Here is a 27,335-nt window from a genome sequence, read left to right on the forward strand (position 1 = left end):
CTGGCAGCTGCTGTACCCTCCTCCACGAGCGCTTTGAATTCCTTCCTGCCATACTCCTGGAGGAAGTCCTCGAACTTGGGCAAAAAGCCCCACAGGTTGAACTCATACCGGCCCAGGAGAGCCTGACTGTTCACCACCCGTAACTGGAAGCTCGAGGACAAATAAATTTTCCTTCCAATTGAGTCCAGACTCCTTCAACCTTATTTTTCGAAGCAGGGGATGGTTGGCACTGCTGCTTCCTGTGGTTGGGGGTGGGGGAGTGTATAGATATTCATACCCCTTGGCAGGCACAAAATATCTGCATCCCGCTCTCTCAGAGATGGGGGCCAATAAGGCCGGGGTTTGCCACAGGGCATTTGAAATTTTTGCCACCCCTTCATGGAGAGGCAAGGCCACTCTGCCCAATACCAAGGCAGACAGTACATTAAACAGGAAGTCCGAGGGCTCCTCCACCTCTTCTGCCTGGAGGTTGAGGCTTGATGACACCCTTTGTAATAGTTCCTGGTGGGCCTTAGATTCCTCCTGCAGGACGGTGGGAGCATGGGCAGTAATCGACTCATTGGTGTCTTCTGGGGCAACAGAGGAGCGGGAGGAGGCCTTAACACTCTCTTTTCTGTATCCTTTAAATGAATTGTTTTCAAAGGCAGCAGATTCTTCTTTGCTCAGGACATCATTTCCATAGCTCCAAGGAAGCTTTCATCTTTGGTTACTCCCTGGGTTTGGAAGAGCTATAAATATTCATGCCTCAATCACAAGCCAATCTCTAAATGGGAGATAGGTGACTTCATCTGTGAGTGTCATAACTGCCCACTATGTGATTTCATGTCATTTCTACCGATGCAGTTATAATGGCCACTGTCACAGACAAGGTACTGGACTTAACAGACAACTGATCAGATCCAGTAAGGACATGCCTATGTTTTTATTCAGACACTCCATTGATAGAGCTATTGAAGTGAATTGAAGGATGTATACTTTGAGATTTTTGGAAATCTGTCCTCCAAGTATGCTCCCCCACCTGTGAGGCTTGTTTCCAAGAGAGAATGTAAGGTTCAAAAGATAAAAAATTGGGCTGGTTGTCAACATGTTGTTTGGCCATCAGTTTGTTTGTACTTACATGCCCACAAAGGGAGCTTTGCTTTGATTAAAAAATGACACCTAATTTTGCATTGGATCAGGTGTGCAGTTCCACATCCTCAGAAGGAATTCCTGCAGGTGCTTTTTAAGACATCCATTCATGGGTGGAGGTCCATGCATGGCACTAGCAATCCCACCCACTGGAGATCATTTGCTACAGATGACCATTGCCAGGAAATGGCTGGTGCAATGAAGTTTCAGAGCTTTTCAAATTTTTATCATGATGGTAAAATTCTAGCCAGAGTCAGGACTATTTGACTCCTGTAAGAGTAATTCTCTGCATTGGGTTAGACACTTTGATTTTGAACCGTTGGGTATGAATCCTTTCTAACAACTGGCCAGTTGTTTAGAAAAGACAGAAGAGTATGCTGTTCATCCTGGTCTAGGGACCCCTAAACTAAGGAAGGGTACTGAGGATTGTGAAAATAACTTGTTACATGGACCCAGGAGCCTGAACCTACACCTGCCTGCTTCCCAAGGCTGGTTAGCACCCATGTAAGCACTTCAGGAGAGATCTAGTATGATACAGGCTTTACTCAGTACACCATGAGTAATTTAGAGCATGGAATGGGATTTCAATCTTACCTCCCTGTAATCCCATAATGGTGCAACTGTGTGGAGAATGGAGTCATGTGTATCTGCCCTGGCCTCTCACATTGCTTTATGCTTTAGTGTGGAGCCAGTTTACTGAGAGAGGGAAGGGTGAAGAGAGACCTTTTCCCATCCATCAGATTCTGGGCCCCTTTCCCCTGCAAAGTGAGAGTTTCTCAATTGAAACCCGGACAGGTACAATTTTCACTACTTTGCAAACTGTTGATAAACTGTATAGTTAATTGCTTGACCACACTGGTGCATTACGAAATATATTCAAGAGCCCAAATAACCAATGTCAGCTAGGTTTATTGCTATAAGCCGATAACACCACAATACAGGAAAAAGGTTATATTTAACACTAGTGTCAAGGAAGACATCCCTTGCAGTGTTGTTATATTCATCTTACACAGAAGGTGTGCTCTCAGATTTATATCCCATAAAGCCAACTTTTTATGCCCTTCTTGCTTACAAGTAAAAGGTAACGTATGCATCATCTGAAAATAGATTTAAACAATCATCTTTCTATTGTGTGTTTCTGGTACCATGATGTACCCCTTATTTTTGTTCTGAACACATGTTTTTCAGGTACCAAGAGTGTGAAGGCACCTCCTAGGTTTACAACAGAGTAGAACGTTCATATGTCTTGATCTTGACAGTTTCCCTAAACCAAAACTTACGTCATCAGATGCAAGGTGTACAGTGCTCACTTTATATTTATTTTTTAATACAAATATTTGCACTGTAAAAAATAAAAAAATTATTTTTCAATTCACCTCACACAAGTATTGTCGTGCAATCTCTATCACGAAAGTTGAACTTACAAATGTAGAATTATGTACAAAAAAACTGCATTCAAAAATAAAATAATGTAAAACTTTAGAGCCTACAAGTCTACTCGGTCCTACTTCTTGTTTAGCCAATCACTCAGAAAAACAAGTATGTTTACATGTGCAGGAGACGATGCTGCCTGCTTCTTGTTTATGAAAGTGAGAACAGGGCGTTCTCATGGCACTGTTGTAGCTGGTGTTGCAAGATATCTTTGTGCCAGATGCGCTGAAAATTGATATGTCCCTTCATGCTTCAACCACCATTCCGGAGGACATGCGTCCATGCTGATGACGGGTTCTGCTTGATAATGATCCAAAGCTGTGCAGACTGACTCATGTTCATTTTCATCATCATGTCAGATTCTACCAGCAGAAGGTTGATTTTCTTTTTTGGTGGTTTAGTTTCTGCATCAGAGTGTTGCTCTTTTAAGACTTCTAAAAGCAAGCACCACACCCCGTCCCTCTCAGATTCTGGATGGCAGATTCTTCAGATTCTTCAACCCTGGGTCAAGTGCTACAGCTATTTTTAGAAATCTCACATTGGTACCTTCTTTGCATTTTGACAAATCTGCTGTGAAGGTGTTCTTAAAACGAACATGTGCCGGGTCATCATCTGAGACTGCTATAACATGAAATATATGGCAAAATGCAGGTAAAACAGAGCAGGAAACATACAATTGTTCCCCCAAGGAGTACAGTTACAAATTTGACATTTTTTTTTTTAAACAAGCAGCATCAGCATGGAAACACGTCCTCTGGAATGGTGGCTGAAGCATGAAGGGGCATACGAATGTTTAGCATATCTGGCATGTAATACCGGCTTCCAATGCTGGCTACAAATGTGCAATGCGAAAGCCTGTTCTCACTTTCAGGTGACACTGTAAATAAGAAGCAGGCAACAGTCTCTCCTGTCAAGGTAAACAAACTTGTTTGTCTTAGCGATTGGCAGAGTAAGAAATAAGACTGAGTGGACTTGTAGGCTCCAAAGATTTACACTGTTTTGTTTTTGAGTGCAGTTATGTAACCAAAAAAAAAAATCTGCATTTCTAAGTTACACTTTCAAAATAAAGTGATTGCACTTCAGTACTTGTATGAGGTGAACAGAAAAATACTATTTCTTTTGTTTATCATTTTTACAGTGCATATATTTGTAATCAAAATAATAATATAAAGTGAGCACTGTGAACTTGTATTCTGTGTTGTAACTGAAATCAATATTGAAAATGTAGAAAAGCATCCAAAATATTTAATACGTTTCTATTGGTATTCTATTGTTTTAAGTGCAATTAATCATGATTAATTTTTGTAATCACCATTAATTTTTTTTAGTTCATCGCGTGAGTAACTGCAATTGACAGCCCTAATTATTACATGTATATGCATATATTAACCTCCATATATTGATCAACAAACCTGAGACAGATTTTCACAGGAGTAACAGGCTTCTCAACATACCCAGACATGCTATCACATAGGAGAGGGGCAGTAAGATTAATACAGAGGGCTATGAAAGAGCCTCTGTGGAGGGTTAACGGTTCAAGCAACGTTTCCCTCAGCGTGGGAAAACAAAGCAAGTCAGGGTTTAAAGATTGATATTTACACCACTTGTTAATTAACAAAACAAATGAAAACCTTATTAAGGGGATGTTTCCTTTTACCTTTTGGGGACTCTCTAGAGCAGGGGACTCAAACTCAAATGACCATGAGGGCCACATGAGGACTAGTACACTGGCCCGAGGGCCTCATTACTGACACCTCCTCACCTGAAGCAACAGCAACACACAGACCCGTGCCCCCTCCTTCCCCACACTCCGGCCGCTTCCCAGAGCGGTGCAGGGCCAGGGTAGGCAGGCAGCCTGCCCTGTCCCTGGCGCACGTTGGGTTGGAGCCGCTCTAGGCAAATGCTGGAGGAGGGCGAGGGAGCTGCAAGGAGCTCGCAGGCTGCAGAAAATAACCCCATAAGCTGCGTGTTTGAGACCCCTGCTCTAGAGTTTGCAAGACTTATCCTTGAGCAGGCTTTCTCCCCTCTGTGGGAATGCTCATGCTCCTGGTCTAACCTCCCACAACAGAGCTGCAGCTTTATGCATGCTTTGAGGACCTAGATCTCTCTCCAATTCAAAACTCTATGCCCTACCATTGCAAGGGTTGATGGCTTACAGCTGCAGGACAACTTTCAAGCCCGGATCCTAGCAGAGCAAGGATTGACAACTTGCGGCTGCAGAGCATACCTTGCCCTCCGAGGCTCCTGGAAAGCCACCTATAGCACCTCTTGGACTTGGCTCAGTGCTTGCAGAGCTTCACTGCTGCCTAAGTGAGGGGCAGAAGAAACCCGCTCACATCCAAGAGGTGCTGTATCAGAGAAGCCAGATTTAGAGCCTCAATATTCCAGTAATTTCTCACCTCAAGAGAGGGAGAGAGGAGCTAGAAGTCAAAATTAAGTGTCTACTGCAAGAAAAACAAATAAAAATTAAAAAGTTATAAACCAAAATGATCAGAAGAAATGGAATCATCATCAATTTGTTCTGCCACAAGAGGTAAAAATTTGGTGTCCTGAGCTGAAGGGCAGGACTTTGTCCTAGAGCCTCTAGTAACATTGGAATGCCTTTGAAATCCACAGTTGGGAGGTACAGGTCTGTTTCATCTTACTCTGGGGTTACATTCTGCAGTCAGCGCATAAAGCGGAAATCGCGTCTAGTCAAAATTACATTGAGTTTAATGGCGGGTGGAATTACCCGCACTTACAGGTACAGTATTAAAATCATTATTTTTCTCTTTTTTTGTTTGTTTTTGCTGATCTTGTAAAGCTGAAAGCGTAAGATGTGACAGACCTGTACTACACATTAATATTAAATAAGGAGAGCAGCTGTGGGGCAAAATTGGCAGAAACTCACATTAGAGTACGCTACCAAGTGACATTTACAGTGCATCTACTGCATCTATTGCTTCACTACAGCAGTTGAGTTTAACATAATGCTAGGGCCCTTTGTTTTCAGGTTTTAGTTTATTTATTTTTTCCTGGAAATTTATTGGTTTATTATTACAATAACAAAAACTTGTGAAATCGGTGGAAAAAACTTAATTTTTCTGCGCAAATATCTGGATTTATTTTGGCGGATGGAAGGATGGGGAAAAAATATTCAGGAGATTAATACTTCGATTAATGGAATTGAATGTGGTTTGCTGCCGAACTAAAACAGAACTTAAAACATAATCCCACCTCTGAGTTTAAAAGAATATATCTCTAATCTCCAAATAAAACTTTTCATTTGAATTTACAGTTTACTGTTGTAGACTTAGAACTATTAGCCTATAAATATTTACATTTAATAACTGGGCCACACTATTTGCAGGGCATACACTCTACTTCATCCTTTTCTCATTTTTGCTTTTCTAAAACTTTTGAATATTGCCTTGTGTTCTGAAATGTATTCTGAAATAGATTTTCATTTTCTTCCCATTTTAGTGCGTCAAATCTTTAAACGATTATCTACTAACAGCTTGAAATGTGTACATGGTGGGCGTGAGATTCCTGAATACATTCAGATGAGCACAAACGTTAGAGCTTGTGTGCATACCTGTTTGATTATTGCGTTTATCTTCTAGACTAATACATAGTCTTACTTCAACAGGCAGCTTTGCATACTCACACAGACTAATGTATCTCATGAAATGTATTGTATTTTCCTAATAAAACAAGTTATTTTTAATATATTTGAATACAAAAGTACGGTGAAAGTCAGAAAAAAAAATGGTACTTTTTTTTAAAACCCAGGATTTTTTTGGTAAAAAGCAGTTTAAACTGAAAATGAAGAGATTTACATATTGCATACATTTTCAGCATGCGTAGAACAATATGCTTTTTGTAAAGAGAAAATTAATAGATGCCACAATTTAAAGATTCAAACTTCACCTATATTTTATCTTTTTATGGAAATTTGTTTTTCAAGTTTTCACAATTTACCAATAAATGGTTGAAATACTTACCACACTGATGATTTTCCAAAGTCATTGGAGAGCTATTGCAAATGTCTGTGAAATTTTCTCCCATTAATAAGCTATGTGGACTGGCCACATCCTGCTCCGGCATACACTGAGGGCTGTCCGCATCCTGCTCCAACACACTCTGCGGGCTGTCCGTGTCCTGCTCCAACGCACTTCTTTTGGGTGTAAAAGAGAGCATTCCGAAAATAAGAAAAGCTTCACTATTAAGTGGCAGTTCATAGTATACCGTAAGCATCTTTGAATATCTTGCCAAGTAATATCTGATTGATATATATTGAAAACATAGTAAAAGCTTGTTAATATGCACTTTTGACATTCTGTAAATATCAACATAGGATTCCTGAACTTAGGGAAAATTTTCCACAGAAACTGAAGCATACAAAAAATTAATGAGTTTTTATTTTGGTGGCGGTGACTATTCTGTACTCTGTACCATACCCATGGTACCTATCATTAACATTAGCTTGTATATGAAAGGACTGAAGGGAAGTCAATAGAGCTAGGTGGAGAACGATATGTCTGATTTGTAGGAGACAGATTTCAAAATCTCGTTTTGTTCCAATTTGGAATGAAAACCAAAACTTCTGGGATTCTCCATGAAACAGAATCAGTTTTCTATCCACTTCTACCAAGAGCCCTAGATTATAGGCTCCCAACTCCTTTGCAAAGAGTGCTCAGGGTCCTGGGACTTCCAAGACTGTCAGACTGAGCTCACCATCAGCACATCAGGCAAACAGATGAGTAGCTGGGACCCTGGAAGCACATGTTGATGAAGAGCCGGGTGAGCAAGCTGTCAGGTGACCAAGCAGCTTTCTGGCACGCAGAATTCTGTGTTTCCACACAATGTTTGCATTTTAATGAATTGACAAAAACTGACATAAAATAGCCTATGAAAATATAATATGGTACAAACTAGCTCAGAGTCTAGAAAATTGTGCCCCTCCAGCCTATTACAGATTTTGAGAAAAATCAGAGCAATGGATAACAAACAGGCAGATAAAATTTACTTTGTTTACAAAATAGTCTTTGTGACGAACATTAGCTTCTGTACAATCTAAGTCACAGAGTAAGAGATAGGATTCTGTCATGAAACAAACACTGCATTAAAAACAAAACCATGTGCAGAAATAAATTATCAGTTTCAATACTAAAGGAGATTAATAGCATTGCCCCTCAAGAACCTATACTAGGACTGGTATTAAAATTATTAACAATTAGGACAAAAACACACTAGCAGAGAACAACAAATTTGTTGACACTAAATTTTTTGGGTTAGTTAGGATTGAAGACTTGAAACCCAGGACAGTCCTGATCCCTCCTGTGCCTTTCTGGACAAAGAAGAATATAAAGTACACGCTTAAGAACCTTTAGTCTGAGGGAATCAATTGTGTTGTTTTTATATCCAAAAGATGTGAGACCTTTTGAGAGTTGTGTTTGATAGGATCTCTCAAAATGGGTGATTGGATTAAAAAGGGAAAGGATGGGATGGAGCCCTTAGCTCCAGTGTCTACTTCTTTCATCTATTTATCCCTGGTTAAGAGAGATCATTCTCTTGAGAAGTGTTCTGTTTCCTAGACTTAGACTGTCATGCTGTGCTCTTAGGGGTTTTGCTGCCACCTCTGGATTTGCTATCTGAGGTGCAGTTCCACAGTTTTCCTGTGATGTACCAGCCACTCTAACTTTGGAACATCTGTGACTAGTACTTCTGGAAAGAAGGAGCATTTCTGCCAGTTAGACTTCCTGTGCCTTCTCAAGGCACTTTGTGGAAATAGGAAGGACTGATTTGGTATGGATGCACTACATATCTTATCCAATCAGAGACATCTGGTTTCTCATCTGTACTGAAACTGGAGTTTCAGATGTGTTGCCCACATGCACCTTTCACTAATGGCATGTATGGAATCCATGCACTTCAGTTCGGAGTCTTTTGGCACAGCAGTGTCTGTATGGTGCTCATCCACCCCGAGAATCTTTGTGCTTCATGACAAGGGAATAGAAGGGCAGAGTGTGCCAACCACCTCTCAGTTTTGCCCCAACTGCAGAATCCTGAGTAAAGGACTCTGAAGTCAAGGAAATGGAGGACTGGTTGTGGAATGTGAATATACGGACAAAACATTTTGAACTCCTCCAGTTATTGTAGATATGTAATGTCTCATTCTCCTTCAAGTGAAAGGATGCAATGGATGTGGAAGCTTAGAGTCTTCAGGAGACCATAGTGCAGCACAGCCTTGCAAATACAGCATTCAGCTTGCAGGTTTCAGTAACAGCATTGTTCTGTGAACATGTGAAAGGATCCTCAGGTGGCTGCTTTGCTTTAGAACAGGGTAGGCAAACTTCTTGGCCAGAGGGCCATATCAGGTTTGGAGGGCCGGTTAGGTGAGGGGGTTGTGGCCCGGCCCCTACCCCATATCCACGCCCTCTCCCGCCCTGCTCCCTGACCCCTTACTGCACCCAGAACCTCTGCCCCTGACTGTCCCCCGCTGCCCATCCAACCCCTCCTCTCATTCCTGACAGCCTATCCCGGGACCCCTACCCCATCCAGCTACCCCTTCTCCCTGTCCCCTGACTGCACCCCAATGGCCCATCCAACCCCCGCTCCTTCCTAACTGCCCCCCAGGGACTCCCTGTCCCATCCAACCACCGCCTGTCCCTGTCCCAACCACCTCCAGAACCACTGTCCCTGACTGCCCCCGCTGCCCCATCCAACCCCCCTTCTCCTTCCTGAATGCCCCCCTCAGGACCCCTGCCCCCATTCATCCCCCCTGATCCCCACCCTCTGATCGCCCCACTCCCTATCCACATCCCCACCCCCTGACCACACCTCAAACTATCCTGCCCTCTGTCCAAACCCTCCGCTCCCTGCCCCCTTACCGCACTGCCTGGAGCACCAGTGACTGGCAGCACTACAGCTGCACCACCCGGCTGGAGCCAGCAATGCCGTTGCCACTGTGTAGCACAGAGTACCAGGTCAGGCCAGACTCTGCAGCTGCGCTGCCCCAGAAGCTCAAGCCCACTGCCCAGAGCACTGCGCCAGCAGCGGAACGAGCTGAGGCTGGGGAGAGGAGGGTGGTGGGGGGGGACAGCAGGGGAGGGGCCGGGGGCTAGTCTCCAAGGCCAGGAGCTCAGGGGCTGGGCAGGAGGGTCCTGCAGGCTGGGTGTGTCCTGCAGGCCATCGTTTGCTCACCCTGCTTTAGAAATACAGGTGTTCCTTAACAATACTGCGGAGGCTGCTTGAGTTCTGGTGGAGTGATCTCAGATAGGGCGGGGGTCTTAGGGTGACCAGACAGCAAGTGTGAAAAATAGGGACAGGGGGTGGGAGGTAATAGGTGCCTATATAAGACAAAGCCCCAAATATCAGGACTGTCCCTATAAAATCGGGAATCTGGTCAGACTGGCCACTCCTCAGCAAGTCCTCATGCAGTCAAAAATCCAGTTCAATAGTTTCTGGGTTGATACGGCTTTGCCTTCCAGTCTCTCTGCAATGGAAGCAGTCCAAGTAAAGACATGAATGGTTTTGTTTGTTCTCTGCAAACAGAATGCCCAAGGCCTTTCCAACATCCCAACTGTGGAGAGTGGTTTCCACCTTGAATACATGAAGTTTTAGGAAAGAACTCTGGAAGGTGGATTTGTTGGTCAAAAGAAACTATGGCTACCTTTGGTAAGAAATTTGGATATGTTCTTAAGGACACATTGTCCGGATAGAAGCTTACATAAGAAGTTCTGTGCAATAACAATGGTTCTTCGAGATCTATCCCCCGATGGGTGCTGCACTACAGATGTGCTTGCATTCCTGTGCTGCTGATTGGAGAACTTCGGTAACAATGCCCGCACATGGGCTGTTTCTCCTTGTGCCTTGCTATGAGGCTAATCAGAGCATGTGGGCTAACACTCCTCAGTTCCTTCTCTTCTGCAGAGTCAATGGCAAAAACTCCGAAGTAGAGGGTAGGAAGCTGGGTTGTGGAGCATCCATAGAGATACGCATCTGAAAGAACCATCATGATTGCACAAGATGGTCCCCACATAACCGTGGAGAGGGCAGGCTCTCTTGTGGCCCTTCTTATTGAAAGCCTTGGGCCTCCTAGATATGTTTTGTCCCACTATTGGTGGGATGAAATATCTTTTTAAGAATCCCCTAATTCATCTTGGGAAGAAAGTAGGAGCCCTGTTTCTTTCCCCAGAGAGCTGAGGACCCACTTCAGTATCTTGGGCACAGGAAGAGGGACTTTGGATCCCTTAAAGGACTATTCCTTCTGGCTGCAGAACAGGCATCTGAGCAAGCACTGAAGAGACAGCCAGAGCTGGGGCCTGATAAATTTCTGCAGCCATGTTTTTTTTTTATTAAATATATGTATGAGAGGAATTTCCATTTCATGGGCCTATTAAGTTATTTTTTGTGTGCTTCTGTTCAGGGTGGAACCCACGCCATTCACTCAGCACAATCCCCTTCCATCTAATGCCACAGCAGATTCAAAATGGACACTATGAAAAGAGGAAAAACAAGCAGTTATGAAAATTTTATTAATTACTCACTGATTGTTACAAGCATGGGTTGGAACTTCACAATTAACAGGCACACATACCTTTCCCACCTAATACAGCGCACTTTATAAACTAGACATAACGGCTCTGTCCCGGACTACTTGTAAACAGAGTCCCAAAAAATCTGGCTATTATAAGTTTCAAAAAAAAAAAACAAACAAACCCAACCCTTAAGAATGTATTACGTCCATTGCTGACTTTAATATGAGAGTCCAAATTATAGCAGATGGTGGCAGTTTGCGCCATGGCTGGCGATCCCATGACTAACCTGTTTGGTACAATGGAAAACAGGAAATATCAGTTCTGCTCTTGAGGATAAGTCAGACGTGGCTCCCTGTCAAATACTTTCCACTGCAGCTGGCAACAAAGAGGAGCACCCTCCAGTTTGATTTCCCTAAAGGCCATCAGACTACGGCAGTTCTGCATTGAGAACATTACTCCAATAGCCGTTCACTTGCCTGAGGTTCAAAATCATCTCATGGACTATCTCCGCAGGGCTTCAGGGACCACTCATTTTTCAGGGACTCAGGGAAAAATACCTGTCTAAACACAGTCAGCAGGTATGCTCTCAACATTGTGCAATTTAATAGGGCCCCTATGAACTCAATTTTTTGAGTGGGAGCAAAGGCTGACTTTACAATGTTGAGGATGAGAACCAGACGGTTAAGCAAGTGCAGTGTGGTCCTGATGTGAGCAAGAACTTCCTCTCTGGATCTGTCCCTCAGTTGTCCAGATACAGGAAAATGTGAATTCCCTTCTTCCTGAGATATACAGTAACAATGACCACTCATTTGGTAAAAACCCAGGGGCCAAAGAAAGGCTGAATGGAAGCACTGTGTACTGAAAGTGGCATTCCACCATGACGAAATGAAGGAACTTTCTGTGGCTCAGTAAAATTTCCACATGGAAGTATACGTCCTGAAAGTCCAGAACTACAAACCGGTGGTACTGAGGCAATGCAGGGAAGACAGTCTATACTGTGATCACTCAGAAACTCATGTACCCAATATAATTGGTGAGGCTGTGAAGGTTGATGATGGGTCTTACCCTTCCCTTGGATTTGGGTACCAGGAAGTTAAGCCATGACTCTGGGGTCCTGGTGGAACATCCTCCACCTCTCCCAAAGTCAGCCGCAAGTGGACCTCCTTGAAGGAGCAGTATCTCATGAGAGGAATCCCTGAAGAGGGATGTGGGGATATGGGGAGAGGAACTGGATGGCATAACCCAATTTGATGGTACTTAGGATCCAGATGTCAGTGGTGATCAAACCCCAAGCGTTGTGAAAGCAGGTCAACCTGTCAAAGGGGGGGAAATGAGGACAGGAGCAACGACTGAGTGAACAAGATCAACAAAGAGCCAAAATGGATGTCTGGAAGGCACTGATGGAGAGTTTGTGGATAGGCCAAACTCCAGGCCCGACTAGGTTCTCCTGTGGTATCCTCTTTCTGGGGTAGATCTGTTGCCTTGGAGGAGCCTTAGCCAGTAAAAGGAATGCACTGTCCCCAGGACCAGATGGCTGTCGAACATCCACCAATCTGTGGGGGCTCTCTTGCAAGAATTCTGCTTGGGTACCAAGGGACACAGCTACGTGCAGAAAAAGATTTTGCTACACTTTAAAATCCTCCAGTACCAAAGCACTGTGCAGAGACTAAACAAGGCCCTTTACTGAGCCAAAGCCGGATCCTGGTCCACGGCTGACGGACACAGGCAGGATGACTCTGGAGGCTCCATAGGCAGGAGGACTGCCAATGCCAGGGCTGCGACGGATCAACAATCACCACCACAGACCTGACTGGCAATCTTGCCTTTGAGTGCAACGAAAGGTGGGAAATCTGTACTGAAGAGCATGCCACAGATTCCATGGAGGTCACTAGTGACCAGAAGGTGCCCAGCAAGGGACCCCGTCTCAATCACAAGATGTGTGCCAATCCTGGTACCAGTAAACATCCATCAGCAGCCCTCAGTGCTAGTCAGGCAATGGAGAGCAGGAGGATTGTGACACTGCTTTCCGTATTTTTCACAGTAATATGATGACATGATTGTGTCATAATCATGTATTTTATGCAAGATAGGTCATGTGAGGTATCAGAAAGATTATGATTTACTGAATATGCTTATCCTATTTGTATGCATGTATCATTTTTGTATCTAAAGTTAGCAATATTGACTATACACATCTGTACTACAAAAAAGTGTTTGCATCTGGGGAACATCCACCAGAGAGAATGCCATCTGGCTGTCTGGCTAGCTACAAACAACATCTGACTCGTGGCTGCTTTGACACTGAAGGGTCATGTGATCACATCATCTGGTACTGGACTCCATGATAGAATACCACTATTCTTCCATGGGAAAGGGGCAAAACAAAGGGTTCCCACCATATGTAAAACCCATTTAAGGCAGGGGAGTGACACAATCAGCATTTGTTCTTCACTGAATCCCCACCCAGGTTGACTGCTGGAAACATCTAAGAAACAAAGACAAAGGCTGGGGAAGAAGGACTGAGCCCAAGCTGGAAAAGATGTCTGCCCTGTGAAAGAAATACCTGGAGTTTTAAGCTGCAAGCAAGAGCAGCTTTCCTTCAAGAAACTCTGCAATCTGCCTAAAACAACATTTAGGGTGAGAAATTACTACCTGTAACCAATTTCTTTAGTATCTTAAGCTTAGTTTGCGTGTTTATTTCATTTGATAGATAATCTGCTTGATCTGTTTGCTAACCCTTATAACTACAAAAGATAGATTTTAAGTGAATAAACTTTTTTTTTCTCTCTAAAACCAGTTTGTGGAATTCATAACTCAGGGGGTAGGCGACAAAAGCTGTGCATATCCTTCCTCCACATTGATGGAGATTGCGAATTTCATAAGCCGAGGCTGTATAATTCTCTGTGAAGTGCAAGATGATGCAATTCTGAGTTTACATTCCAGAGGCATTATGTACTTGAGTGCTGGGCAATTCCCTAGCTGAAGCCTTCCCATGCAGTGCTGATTTCAGTGTCTGTGTCTTTCTGCACTGCTGGGTGTGTCTCTACCTGTGCATGGAGGAGGCTTGCAGGCCTGGCTCAGCAGAACAGTGTATGGGAGCCTAACGGACAGGCTCAGTGGTACCCCCGTACATCAGATGACGAAGATGACAACTCCAACTCAGATGCAGAGAAGCCTCAGGATCCCAGAGATAAGGGCGGAGCAAGATCAGAGAGAGTAAGTAGGCGGTCTGACTCATCCATCCCCCAGAATGAGAAAGGAAGCACCACTCCCAATGGAGGAGATACCTTTGGTATTAAGCATTCCAGTCCCAAAGCAAACAGTGGTACATGAGTGTCTGATGGTACCAACATGGAGGGCAGTGAAAAGCTGTACCCAGTATCGGTCCTACTTCCACAATTGGTGGAAAGAAAATATTGGGGTGCAGTGCGGTGCTGACAAAACTGAGGGATCAGCAGCTAGTTCAGTTGACAGGGCTATAGTTAATGCAGTTCTGGTAATGTCCTGGACCAACAAAGAGGTCAGGACGGAAAGGCAGAGGAAGTCTGTAGCTGCCTATGTGGAAACAGTCAGTACTGGCATCTTCCTCATCAGTACCAGACTCAATGGATGCCTGGAGGCTGGAACCAGAGTCAACGCTACAGTGATTCTATCCTTCCTACTTAGTACCAGGGAAGGGTTAGAGGTACCCACGCCACCGTGTGCACTGGCACCAACTATGTGCCGGTTCACACTTTTCCTGAGGGAGGCAGAAAAGTCACCCTAAGACCAGGAGTGATCTCAATTGGTCTTATGCGACTTTTTTCTCAGTGCAGTTGACAAACCATGGTCCCTCTGTTTCTTCAGAGAGGCATCTGCTCCAGAACATGAAGTGGCAGTGCTCCTGGAACCCGAAGGCACTCTCTGATGCAACGAGCGCCTCAGTACCAAAGGAGGTCTCATGGCCTGTTCGAGCAGGTGCTGCTTAAAGCAAAGGTCCTGCACCACTTGAAACAGTTTCTTAAATCATCTGAAGATCACACAACACTCCTTGACGTGAGCCTCGCCAAACAGAGCAAGCACCACGTGTGGGGATCACTTCCCTATATGAAGGATGATACTTAAACCCTGGTGAGGTCATCACCTAGAGAAACAAACTACTACAACTAACACTAACCAATACTAAGGGTGTTACTAACTATATCCAACAAGAGAAAAAAATAAAAACCTAGTTGAGAGTTCGTGAGGCTGAGACCACACAGAGCTCTGACTTGAGCCACGGGCAAAAAGAAGGAACTGAGTCAGGTCTGGGACAGCACTGCCACATGTAGCCAAGGGAGGGCTACAGCCACAAGTCGAGAGCGCCACTCCTTTATGGGTACTGTTAAGCAAATTTCTCTGGCTTAGGTGTGTGCACGTGCAGTGCACCAAAGTGGAATACAAAGCTGCACCTACTCAAAGAAGTGTTATTTGACCCTTCAAATAACACAAGAACCAGGGGTCACCCAATGTAATTAATATACAGCAGATTTAAAAACAAACATAACTAAATACTTCACACAACACACAATCAATCTGTGGAACTCATTGCCAGGGGATGTTATAAAGGTCAAAATTATAACTGAGTTCAAGAAAGAATTAGATAAGTTCATGAAGGATAGGTCCAGCAATAGCTATTATCCAAGATGATCGGGAATGCAACACTATGGTCTGGATGTCACTAAACGTCTGACTTCCAGAAGCTGGGAATGAACGACAGGGGATGAATACATGGATGAATGACTCAGATGTTAACAGTTCATCTGCCCTTTTGATGGAGGATACTGAAATTTGGTACTTACTTATTAAGAACTACTCATCACAGTAAACAACTAATTTGAATTTTGACATTTCTATTACAGGTCATTTGAATGTCAGAAACAATTTTTAATTTTTTTCTGTGATTTGGCAATGCTGGATATGAGTCCAGAGAACGCTCTCAGAGAAAGCAAGCATGTTGTAGGTACCAATCAAGTAGACACCATGTCCAAGTAAAAGGTCAACTGTTGTCAGCTAATATTCATACTGAATAAATACGCTGTTTATCAAATTAAGAAACTCTTTGCAGACCAAAAACAGCATTCATTAAAAAAAGAAATCAAGCACAGAAGTCAAAAGTAATCACTTACAAAGTTTGAAAGGTTTTCTCCTCAAGAGATAACATTTTTGCATGTTCACACAACTTTTGAAGTTGTTTTATATGTTCCGGATTGTCAATTCCCATTCCCATAGACAAAATTTCAGATCGGATATTGTATTCATTGATAGACGTCTTCAACTCTGAAAGCTTGGTGACCCGGACCTTAAAGAAAATATATGATGTAAATACAACTGTTCTTATAAGAAACTCATTCTACCTCTAACTTGTCTATTAACTTAAAAACTAAAACATTCGGCACATGTGTATCTATACCTATGAATACACACAAACTAGTTTCTCTCTCGTTAAATGGAAGAATTACCTACTTGTAATGTTTTGCAGTACTTTCTTCTTCTCTATTATGAGAATTTAATGATGAACAATGTTACAGTACCACACACTTCCATGAATTAAAGCAACTTTCAGAACCACAGAGAAGGAAGGGTGTTGTAAAGATTAATGTTTATGAAGAACTCAAATACTATAGTGATGAATACCACAGAAAAGTCCATCAGGAAATTGATAATTCTATCTTCCTTGCAAGGTTTGAATTGCATGCAATAAGTAAGGCGTGGGGCCATATACATTAAACAATGAAACGAAAACAAAATACCAGAGTGAATATACTGAATAAGGCCGAGGTCCTCTGAAAAAAACAGTATGTGACCACATAATTAAAGAATATATCATAATGCATACTCAAAAAGAACAGAATTAAGGCTGCATAGGCAACCTTAATTCTGGTATTTCCTACCTTCTCAGTGTTTGACTTTGAAACCGTAATGTTCTTTTAATGTAATTTTGTGTATTACACACACATCCACCTGTAAGCTCTTTGGGACAGGGATCATACTTTCATTGTGTGCACAGTCTGACAGTTTTGGGAAAATGTCTGTGTCCATTTATATGTTTAATTTAGGTTTATATCATTTAAGACTGCAAACCTGCTTTGTGGATTAGAACCTCCACTTTGCATATTACTGTACTTTGTGTCCTGTGTCGAGAGCCAGATTATGTAGCCCATCAAGATGTTTAGTAAAGCCAGCAAAGGGGGTATTTCATACCTTATGCAGAACACACAGGAAGAATAAGCCAAGTTTGCCACGGACTACTGACTTTCTAACAACTCTTATGAGCTTTACCACTCCCTCTGAAATAATGGGAACTGTGTACGTGAACCCAGCATGGTAAAGGTTCTGTGTATAAAGGGAGCCAATCCCTGTAAGCAGCAAGAGGGACTTGAACACCTGAACGTGGACAGACCTTGGACCCAACCGATTATTAGGAACAGTGAGGAAGAAGAGGGAGGTAAACACAAACATTTGTTTTGTTTTTTTAAACAGATCTATCACTCTTGTATGCTTTGTAAATCTGTGTTTATTTAAAATGTTTCTTTACAAAGCCTGTTTGTTCCTTATTCTGTCACATATTTTATAACTGAATTTTATAACTTGGCACACCAGAGCTCACCCAGCTCTGGAAGGAACAGATCTATGCAACTGGTAAGGTCAAGAGGACTGAGACACTGGGTTCAGGGTCAAGTCAGCTGGAATGCGGGGTCATATAGCCAAGATGTGTATCAGACACAGGGTCTGCAACTGAGGAATATTCTTGAATAAACCAGAGCTAGAACAGTGATCAATTGTTACCCAAACCCAGGGAGCTTAGCAGCCCATAGAATTAATGTTTTATTGGCATATATTTGGGATGACCTGTGTAATCTATTTGCAGCTTTGCCACTAGTGCACCATGCAGTTATCCCAAAACTCAGAAAATACATGATGGAATAGTGTATCTCAGTATGTTTACATACACATTCACAAATATACACACATAAATACCAATAAAAAGAGAGCCAAGAGAAAAACATTTATTGGGCATCTATAAGGAATTTAGATAAGTATTCTCTAATAGTGCTACTTATATTTAATACTTACCATTGGATCAACCCAAATTGTATTTCCCAAGGCAAGCACTATTTTTGCTTCATGAAGTTTTCCTCTAATTTTGTGATGAATATATCTAGTAACCTAATAAAAACAACTCTGATAGTATTTAAAGTACATCTTAAATCAAATACAGGTTTTGTATCTATTTTAAGCTTAGAAGGTTACTAAATTATAAACAACAATGAAATTAGGGCATTTATCAAATAGTATCAACAGTTTTGGAGAAAACCTCATACAAACTATAAAAGATGTATGTTGCAAAATTACAGATCACATTAATATTGCATGATTAATGTGGCTGGCTAGAAATCTAGTGAATTATGTTTTACCACTGCAACATGGGGAAAACACAAGTATGGGTCAAGAGTATCAAAAACTGTACTTCCAATTGCTCCTGGCAGACCCAAGGAACAGTGATGACTGGTGCTGGAAGAGGCCACAAATAGCCTTCCTGCATTGGTAGAAGACTAGTGGAAAGTTTTCAAGAGAAAGGGGGTAAAGAGGATTATACTGGATTTGGAGAAGGGCCCTCTCAGGAGATTATTCCCCAAAGAAACAGCAACAAGCATTTACCCACTTGGAGGGCATTTATGATTAAAGTAACAGTTATGAAACAGGTTGTTTTTATCTTTTTTAAAGGCACAGGAATATTAAATCTCTCAGTAATGGAAGATCTTTAAAATTAATTAATGAAATCTACTTACAACATCAATTTCTAAAAATTAAGGATTAACTATGAAGCATAAACTACCAAAAATATTGGCTCCATTTAAGTGAATCAAAAATAAACTTTCTGAACTTGAAATAAAGAGAAACATACTATATTAAAGAAAGATTACCTTAGGGTTCCATTCGATTTCATTATCAATAGGTTTCACCCTACAAACAATAAATTCCACTGCCTGCGGGGGCAAAATTTGAAATCTTGTAGGTAAGTGAAACAGCTGATGAACCTGAACTTGACCAGTTCTGCCTTTATCTATATACCTGACAGTAACATTGTAGAAGAAACAATTTTCTTCTTTTGGGGGTATCTCCAACACTTGAACCCTTAAGGGAGAAAAAAAGAGTGAAAAAATTAGTTTTGTTTTCCAAATTAAATACAATACAGTACCGGAGTTACAAAAAATGAAATGATAAATACAATCTTAATCTATTGGGTTTAAGTTTAACATTTATGAAAATGTAATATAATCACAGTAAATGACAATACGAGCTACCTAATTGAGCGACAAGGTGGGTGAATATTTTATTGGACCAACTTCTGTGGATGAGACACAAGCTTCTGAGCCACACAGAGCTCTTCTTCATCTGTCTCTCTAATACCCTGGGATTGACACAGCTACAACTATGCTAGATACAACCTAATTGAGACATTCTATGCGTGTTAACTATATTGAACAACTATACTACATGGAATCCTGGTTAATAATGGTCTCTTACAGTCCTTTGAATACTGAGTTTTTTCAAGTATAAACAAATACACCTCTACCTCGATATAATGCAACCCGATACAACACAATAAAGCAGTGCTCGGGGGGGGGGGCAGGGCTGTGCTGCGCATTCCAGTGGATCAAAGCAAGTTCGATACAACGCGGTTTCACCTATAACGCGGTAAGATTTTTTGGCTCCCAAGGACAGCATTACATCAAGGTAGAGGTGTATTTCAATACAAAGTACTGTGCTTAATGTGCATAAGCCTTGTAAAGTAGTGTCAGGCTAAGTACTTTTAGGCCTCAAACTTCCGGAAGTTGTAAGAAGCGAGTACAGTAGAATCCTGCAAGCATAAGCATAATCTATCTAGGAAGCTTTATAGATTAAGAAGGCAACTCTGTAAAGGTTGATACAGACGTGGTAACTATGCTCTGCAACTAGACACTTCTTTAAGCTGATTTAAGGTTTTTTAAGTCTAGCAAGTTGACCACAACTAGCTGCAAAAAGGAAAGATGAGCTGGTCACGGGTGCACAGTTCATTAGTTCAAAACAACCGCAAATGCCACCCTGGAAAATTTGGCGACCTTGATTGGTTGACTAGTTCTAAAGCATGGCTAGCAAATACTGGTGTGTGTGTGTGTGTGTGTGTGTGTGTGTGTGTGTGTGTGTGTGTGTGTGTGTGTGTGTGTGTGTGTGTGTGTGTGTGTGTGTGTGTGTGTGTGTGTGTGTGTGTGTGTGTGTGTGTGTGTGTGTGTGTGAGAGAGAGAGAGAGAGAGAGAGAGAGAGAGAGAGAGAGAGAGAGAGAGAGACACACCTAAAAGAGATTACTCTTTGTCAGGCTCACATACACCCCCTGAACCAAAGAGACTTACCCTTCACTGACTATCTGTGCCTGGCCAGTGCAGGGAATGGTCAACTGAAAGGTAATGTATCTTGGGATAAAAACAGGGTGAGGTATTAGGTAAAACAGTCTGGTAATGCTCGAGCCGGTTAATCTTAAGTCTGTATTAATACCATATGTTAAGTTTATCAATAAATTGTTTAAGTGGTTTAAAAGTAGTAGTAGTTAATAGTAAATCATTATATAGCAACAGTATGTATTTGTGCCTTGCTGGAAATGGATATGGTGTGGGCAAGGTCAACAGATTATAAATCATAGTAACTTTGCAAGTCACTGTGCCTGCCTTCAGTATAAGTTACCATAAAGTTAGCATAAAAGTTAGTAAAAGTTTATTAATTAGATAAAGATAGATAGATAGATATATGTTAAGATTGGTAAAATACAGTTAATCCATGTATTAGTATCACATATAGAATTATATGCTACTGGAGGTAGATATAATGCCTTCAAGGTTGTTAGCTAATCAAAAATAGCAGCATTACATGTTCCTGTAACTGTTTCCAATATTGTCTTTTACATATGTACTTATAGGAATAAGTAGTTAATGCATAATATTACTTGTACTTGTGCCTGTCTCTAGTATAATTTGTCATTTATATTAATCCTTACTCAGTGTTGGTCTTTAATTCTGTTGTTCTTATTCTGTCTGTGTTGCCTTTATAGTTGTAAGTCATTAAAAGTCTTTGAGGAATAATTAGTTGTTAGTTTCTCTTTTGCGGACACTATTCAACCTCATTTCATCTGTGTTGAGTGGTGGGAAGTAGCGAACACTCAGAGCCATATTAAGGCCCTAACAGGAGCCCCCCTAGGGCTCTGATGTGTGCCTCCTCCTTCCATTAATCTCCACAAGTACTTACGTTAAAATACCCAGAAATTTTAGTCTTTAAAATCATTCTTTCCAAATCGATCTGAATCTCTTACCTGTGAAAAAGACCTTCTTCATGTAATCCATACAGTGCTAGTTTCTCCACCATTTCAACGGACACTTTATTCCTGGCTTCCTTAAAATACTCAAGCATCTCGCCATCAAGAATTGCATATTGATTCTTTTGTTTATCTATTATGCGACCGAAGTAGTTTGTTGCATCCACAATGTGGAGAGGTACTATCTGAAAGTGTTTATAGAGGACAGACAACTCAGGAGATGAAATTACTAAACTACACAGACCTTTATAGCGAAATCCTCTGATTTCATTCCAGCACAGATCAGTATAAAAGATAGTTATTCACCTTTGTAACTGTTGCTCTTCAAGATGTGTTGCTCATATCTATTTTAATTAGGTGTGCACGCGCTGTGTGCACGATCGTTGGAAGATTTTTACCCTAGCAGCACTTGGTGGGTCGGCTGAGGCATTCCCTGGAGTGGCGCTTTTACAGTGTCGGATATATGCCCCAGCCAACCCAGCGCACCCTCAGTTCCTTCTTGCTGGCTACTCCGACAGAGGGGAAGGAGGGTGGGTTTGGAATGGATATGAACAACACATCTTGAAGAACAACAGTTACAAAGGTTAGTAACCGTCTTTTCTTCTTCGTGTGCTTGTTCATATCGATTCCACTTAGGTGACTCCCAAGCCTTACCTAGGCAGTGGGGTCGAAGTGAGATGTTGCGGAGTGAAGGACCACTGAACCAAATGTGGCATCACCTCTGGACTGCTGCACTATCGCATACTGGGCGGCAAAGGTATGCACTGATGACCAAGTCGCTGCCCTACATACCTCCTGTAGTAGTCCAAGATGATACGTACTGATGTCTGTAGGGAGGGGGTCGTATGATTCTGGGCACACCAGCAGGAAAACCACTTCCACTTGGTTACGTATGTGGACCTGGTAGAGGGTTTCCTGCTACCTAAAAGGATCTGCTGGACCGAGTGAGAACAGCACAGCTCAGACTGAGTTAGCCATGCAGCAGCCACACTGTGAACTAGAGAGATTGCAGGTCGGGATGACAGAGTCGACTGTGATCCTGAGTGATCAGGTCTGGCCACAGCGGGAGTGGAATCGGGGTGTTCACTGACAGCTCTAGAGAGTGGTACACCAGGCCTGTCTGGGCCATGCTGGGGCAACCAGAATCAGACGGGCAGTGTCCCTCCGCAGCTTGCTTAGGACCCTGTGGACTAGTGGGAATGGAGGGAAGACATAGCACAGGTGATCCTTCCACTGAATTAGGAAGGTGTCCGACAGGGAACCCGGAGAGCGCCCTTGGAGAGAGCAGAACACCTGGCATTTCCGATTCTCGTGAGAGGTGAATAGGTCTATCAGGGGATAGCCCCACTTCAGGAACACAGAGTGGATGACGTTCAAGTGAACCGACCACCCGTGAGCCTGGAATGATCTGCTGAGGTGGTCTGCTAAGGTGTTCTGGACCCCTGGGAGAAACAACGTCACTAGATGGATCGAGTGGGCTATACAGAATTCCCACAGACAAGTGGCCTCCTGACAGAGGGGAGATGACTGGGCTCTCCCTTGCTTATTGATGTAAAACATGGCCATAGTGTTGTCTTGAAGGCTACAACACAGCGGCCTTGAATGCGCTCTCGGAATGCTTGACAAGCCAGGCGTACTGCTCTGAGTTCCTGTACACTGATGTGCAGAGATAACTCTCCTGCCGACTATAGCCCCTGGGTACCGAGGTTCCCAAGATGGGCTCCCCATCCCAGGGATGATAGATCTGTGACTAGGGACACGGAGGCCTGCGGGGCCTTTGCCCACTGATTTGGGGTCCAGCCACCAGTCTAGAGAGGCTAATACCCCTGGCGGGATGGTAACCACTGAGCTCAAGCTGTCCTGACCTGGACAGTATACTGTTGATAGCCAGGCTTGGAGTGGACATAGTCACAGGCTCGTGTGCCTGGTCACAAATGTGCAAGAGGCCACATGTCCCAGGAGGCATAGGCATGTTTTCACTGTCGAGGCAGGGAAGCTTTGCAGGCTGTGGATGATGTTCACCAGGGATTGGAAGCGTGCCTCCAGCAGAATTGCCCGGGCTAGGTTTGAGTCCAATACTGCCCCTATGAATTCAATCCCCTGGATTGGAACCAGAGTGGATTTCGCGACATTAAGCAGGAGGCCCAGCCGACTGAACATGTTCATGGTGAGCTGAACATGAGACTGCACCTGATCCCTGGTGTGACCCCAAGTAAGCCAGTCGTCGAGATATGGGAACACCTGGACTGTTGTCGACAAAAGGAGGCAGCCACCACAGCCATGCATTTGGTAAACACCCTGGGGGCCGCGGATAGGCCGAAAGGAAGGACGATGAATTGAAAGTGCTGTTGATTGACCACAAAGCAAAGGAAGTGTCTGTGCACTGGGTAGATCACAATGTGGAAATACGCATCCTTCATGTCAAGGGCAGCATATCATTCTCCAGGATCTAAGGAAGGAATAATGGTCCCTAGTGAGACCATGCGGAACTTCAACTTTATCATACATTTGTTGAGTCCACGTAAATCCAGGATGGGCTGAAGCCCACCCTTGGCCTTGGGGATTAGGAAGTAGTGGGAATAAAAGCCTTTGCCCCTTGACTCTCCAGACCACAACCTCAGAGGAGGTGGTTTCGGAAGGGCCTCCTCTGCGCTACTGGGGTATGCATTCCCACACAGTGCATGATAATTCTTGAGTCCTTCAGACTCTGCAGCCTTGAGTCTGTCTTCTTGGAGAATTGGCCCTGGCCATCAAAGGGCAGATCCTGGAGGGTCTGCTGTAACTCTGGTGGTAAGCCAGAGACCTGCAGCCATGAGATGCGATGCGTGGCTATGCCCGAGGCCAGGGTCCTAGCTGCTGAGTTTGCCACTTCGAGAGGCTTGTAGGGAGGTTCTGGCCACCTTCTTGCCATCCTCTACTATAGCCCCAAATTCCTCTCTGGACTCCTGTGGAACCAACTGCTTGCATTTCTCCATAGAGTGCCACAAATTATAGTCATATCGGCTTAGGAGTGCCTGCTGGTTGGCCACCCTGAGCTGCAAGCCTCTGGCCGAGTACGCCTTGTGCCCAAACAAGTCTAGGCGTCTAGCGTCCTTTGATTTAGGCACCGGGGCTTGCTGACCATGCCGTTCCTTCTCGTTGACCGAAGCCATGACAAAGGAGCACAGTTAGAGGGGTATATAGAGGTACTCGTAGTCCTTTGAAGGAACAAAGTACTTCCTTTCCACTCCTTTAGCAGTAGGTAGAATAGAGGCTGGTGACTGACAAACTGTCTTGGCATTGGTCTGTGTGGTTCGTTATGACGGGAAGGGCAACTCTGGTCGGTGCCTCCGCAGACAAAATGTCTACCACAGGGTCCTCTACCTCCACCACCTCCTCTACCTGGAGGTTCATATTGTGCGCCACTCTGTGGATCAGTTCCTAGTGAGCGTGGAGGTCCAAAGGAGGAGGACCTGAAACTGTAGTCCCCACCTTCCTCATTGGGCAAGGAAGATACTCTTGGGGCTAAGGGAGCCTGCACGAGTTCCTCTTGTGGAGGATCTTGTTGCTCAAGGTACATCACGCTAGGCGCATGGGCCCGCATTGGCGCTGGAGCAGTTGTCTCAGACCCTCCCGGGCGGGGGGAGATACAGTGGCCTCCAGTATTCAGGGCTCCAAAGGGGTAGAAAGGGAAGCCCCCAAAGGAGCTCCCTCGGCCTGACGGTATGCCCAGTGGGTCCAAAAGGACCACTGTGGGGGTTCATGGCTCGGGTCCTGGCCTTCTTCTAGCCACTGGCCTGTACCACCCTCGCCCTGGGTCCTGGGTGTGGTAGCCACCTAGCGAGCGCAACAACACAGAGGCAGAGTGAGATGGCCAAAGCTGTGCTGTACACGCCAGTGCAGAGTACCCCAGTGTTGTACGGTGCCATGGACCAGTGCCGTGAGGCAGAACTGTACCAAGACGTTGATCGGTGCCTATGGTTGTATCAGTACCAGGAGCCTGATCTGGATCTCGATGGTGACCTCCAGATCGGTTGAGTGCCGCTTTGACCGGTACCGGGAACAGTGCCAGAAGTTCAACTGGTACTCATCATAACGCAATTCGGATCTCTGCGAGTCGGAGCAGCACTGCTAGTACGACCAGTGCTGAGAACAAGAATGGTACCAGGACTGCAAGCGACACCGTGATGGGTGCCAGGAAGAAGATCAGGACCGGGACCAGTGTCATCTTTCTTCACTTGGCAAAGGTGGTCGCATGAGGCACGGCTTTCCCTTCGAGGTGCTGCCAGCTGCAGAGGAGTCAGCTCTGTGAGCGCCATTAAGTCCTGCGCCATTGAAAAGGTCACCGGTGTAGAGGGTAGTCTTAGCTCGAATGCTGTGCGCCCCAGGGAGCTTACGTGCACTGGACTTGATGGCCCTTGCAGCGCTGGAGTCAACAGTGCAGGAGCCAATATTTGTCCTATGCGCTCCAGCAATGGACGTGGCTTCAACTGTGGTGCAGGAAGCGTCGGTGGCTGTTGCACCTACAAACAAGAAATGGCTGGCACCTGCTTGGGCTGCTTCTTCATTGGAGATAAAGATCTGCACTATGGAGAGTCCAAATGTGGTGCCGGACCAGTCGGTGCCACAGGGGCACTCCATTCCGAGGACGATGGTGCCGGGTCTCGGCGCGCAGAGGAAGGGACCAGGCTTATTGCTGCCTCTATAAGGAGCTGCTTCAATCTAAAGTCCCGCTCCTTCCCAGTCCTCGGCTTGAAGGCTTAGCAAATGAGGCACTTCCCCCAGACTCCTTAGGCAAGAGTCATGGGGATCTCCCGTTGGCATCGGCCTCTGGCAAGCTGAGCAGGATTTGAAGCCCAGAGACCCAGGCATGAGCCCGGGTACCTGGATAGGGGAGAAGATCCCGTCCCCTCCCACTAATTAAACTAATTCTAACTATACTAGTAATTCACAACTATTAACAAATATAACCAACTATTAATAACTAATCAGAAACTATTAACTAAAGCAAATGCTAGAGAGAGTGGAGAACAGCTAAGCTGCACTCCACAGTTCCAACAACCGTCACGGGCGGTAAGAAGGAACTGAGGAGGCACTGGGTCAGCCGGGGCATATATCCAGTGCCGTAAAGGTGCCACTCCAGAGGGTGCCTCAACCAACCTACCGAGAGTTGCTAGGGTAAAAATCTTCTGAAGATCATGCATGAAGTGTGCACACACCTAACAGGAATTGATATGAGCAAGCACTCGAAGAAGAACAGTAGCCTACATGAAAGGAATACTACAAGCTGGGCATCAGTTCAGTTTCTACTAGTCAAGTGTTCATATTGCAAGAGCCAAAACCACACTATCAGTTCATAGTACATTCCAGGTTTGTACAGAGGCCAACAACTGAAATTGCACCCATGTTGGTTGAGGTGTTAAAAAACTGAACAGGCAATTCAGACAGTTCAGCTTAATCCCAGTAGTGATTCCTTTCCCATAGAGCCAATGGAAGAATTATCTGGGCAAGGATGCACTTGTTCTGGTGAGCAAGATCTTCCATCTGGCATAAATACACTTTAAAATGATAACCAATATTTTAATACTACCTAGCAATTGCATAGCATTTTACATTTACACATTACTAAGCAATAACAATCACAACATCCTTGAGAGAGAAGTAAGTACTGTCCCCATTTTACAGACAGGGAACCAAACACACAGATTAAGTAACCTGCGAAGGCCACACAAGCCATATAGATTCTTGTTGGTGCATGCACAATAAAATAAGAAAATCTATTAGGAATTTATTGATTGCTGATTTCTAGCCCTCCTTTTTCAAATGAAGAGTAAAGAAATTAGTGCACTATCTATACCTCCTGATTCAGTTCTAGTCTGCACATCTAGTAGATGCCATATTATAAGAAC

General features: G+C 43.9%; 1 protein-coding gene across 1 annotated transcript in view; it reads right to left on the reverse strand.

The window, feature by feature from the left end:
• TDRD12 (tudor domain containing 12) overlaps positions 1–27,335 on the reverse strand; it is a 156,020-nt gene that overhangs the window by 30,122 nt on the left and 98,563 nt on the right. The window contains exons 23-27 of the mRNA XM_050923143.1: positions 21,445–21,632; positions 19,028–19,238; positions 18,177–18,269; positions 16,229–16,401; positions 6,543–6,739 (exon numbers count right to left, since the gene is read on the reverse strand). Of these exons, the coding sequence (XP_050779100.1) occupies positions 6,543–6,739; positions 16,229–16,401; positions 18,177–18,269; positions 19,028–19,238; positions 21,445–21,632 (862 nt within the window). The remainder of the gene's footprint in view (positions 1–6,542; positions 6,740–16,228; positions 16,402–18,176; positions 18,270–19,027; positions 19,239–21,444; positions 21,633–27,335) is intronic.

Source organism: Gopherus flavomarginatus, chromosome 14 (assembly GCF_025201925.1).
Source record: "Gopherus flavomarginatus isolate rGopFla2 chromosome 14, rGopFla2.mat.asm, whole genome shotgun sequence".
In the NCBI taxonomy this organism is placed as follows: domain Eukaryota; kingdom Metazoa; phylum Chordata; order Testudines; family Testudinidae; genus Gopherus; species Gopherus flavomarginatus.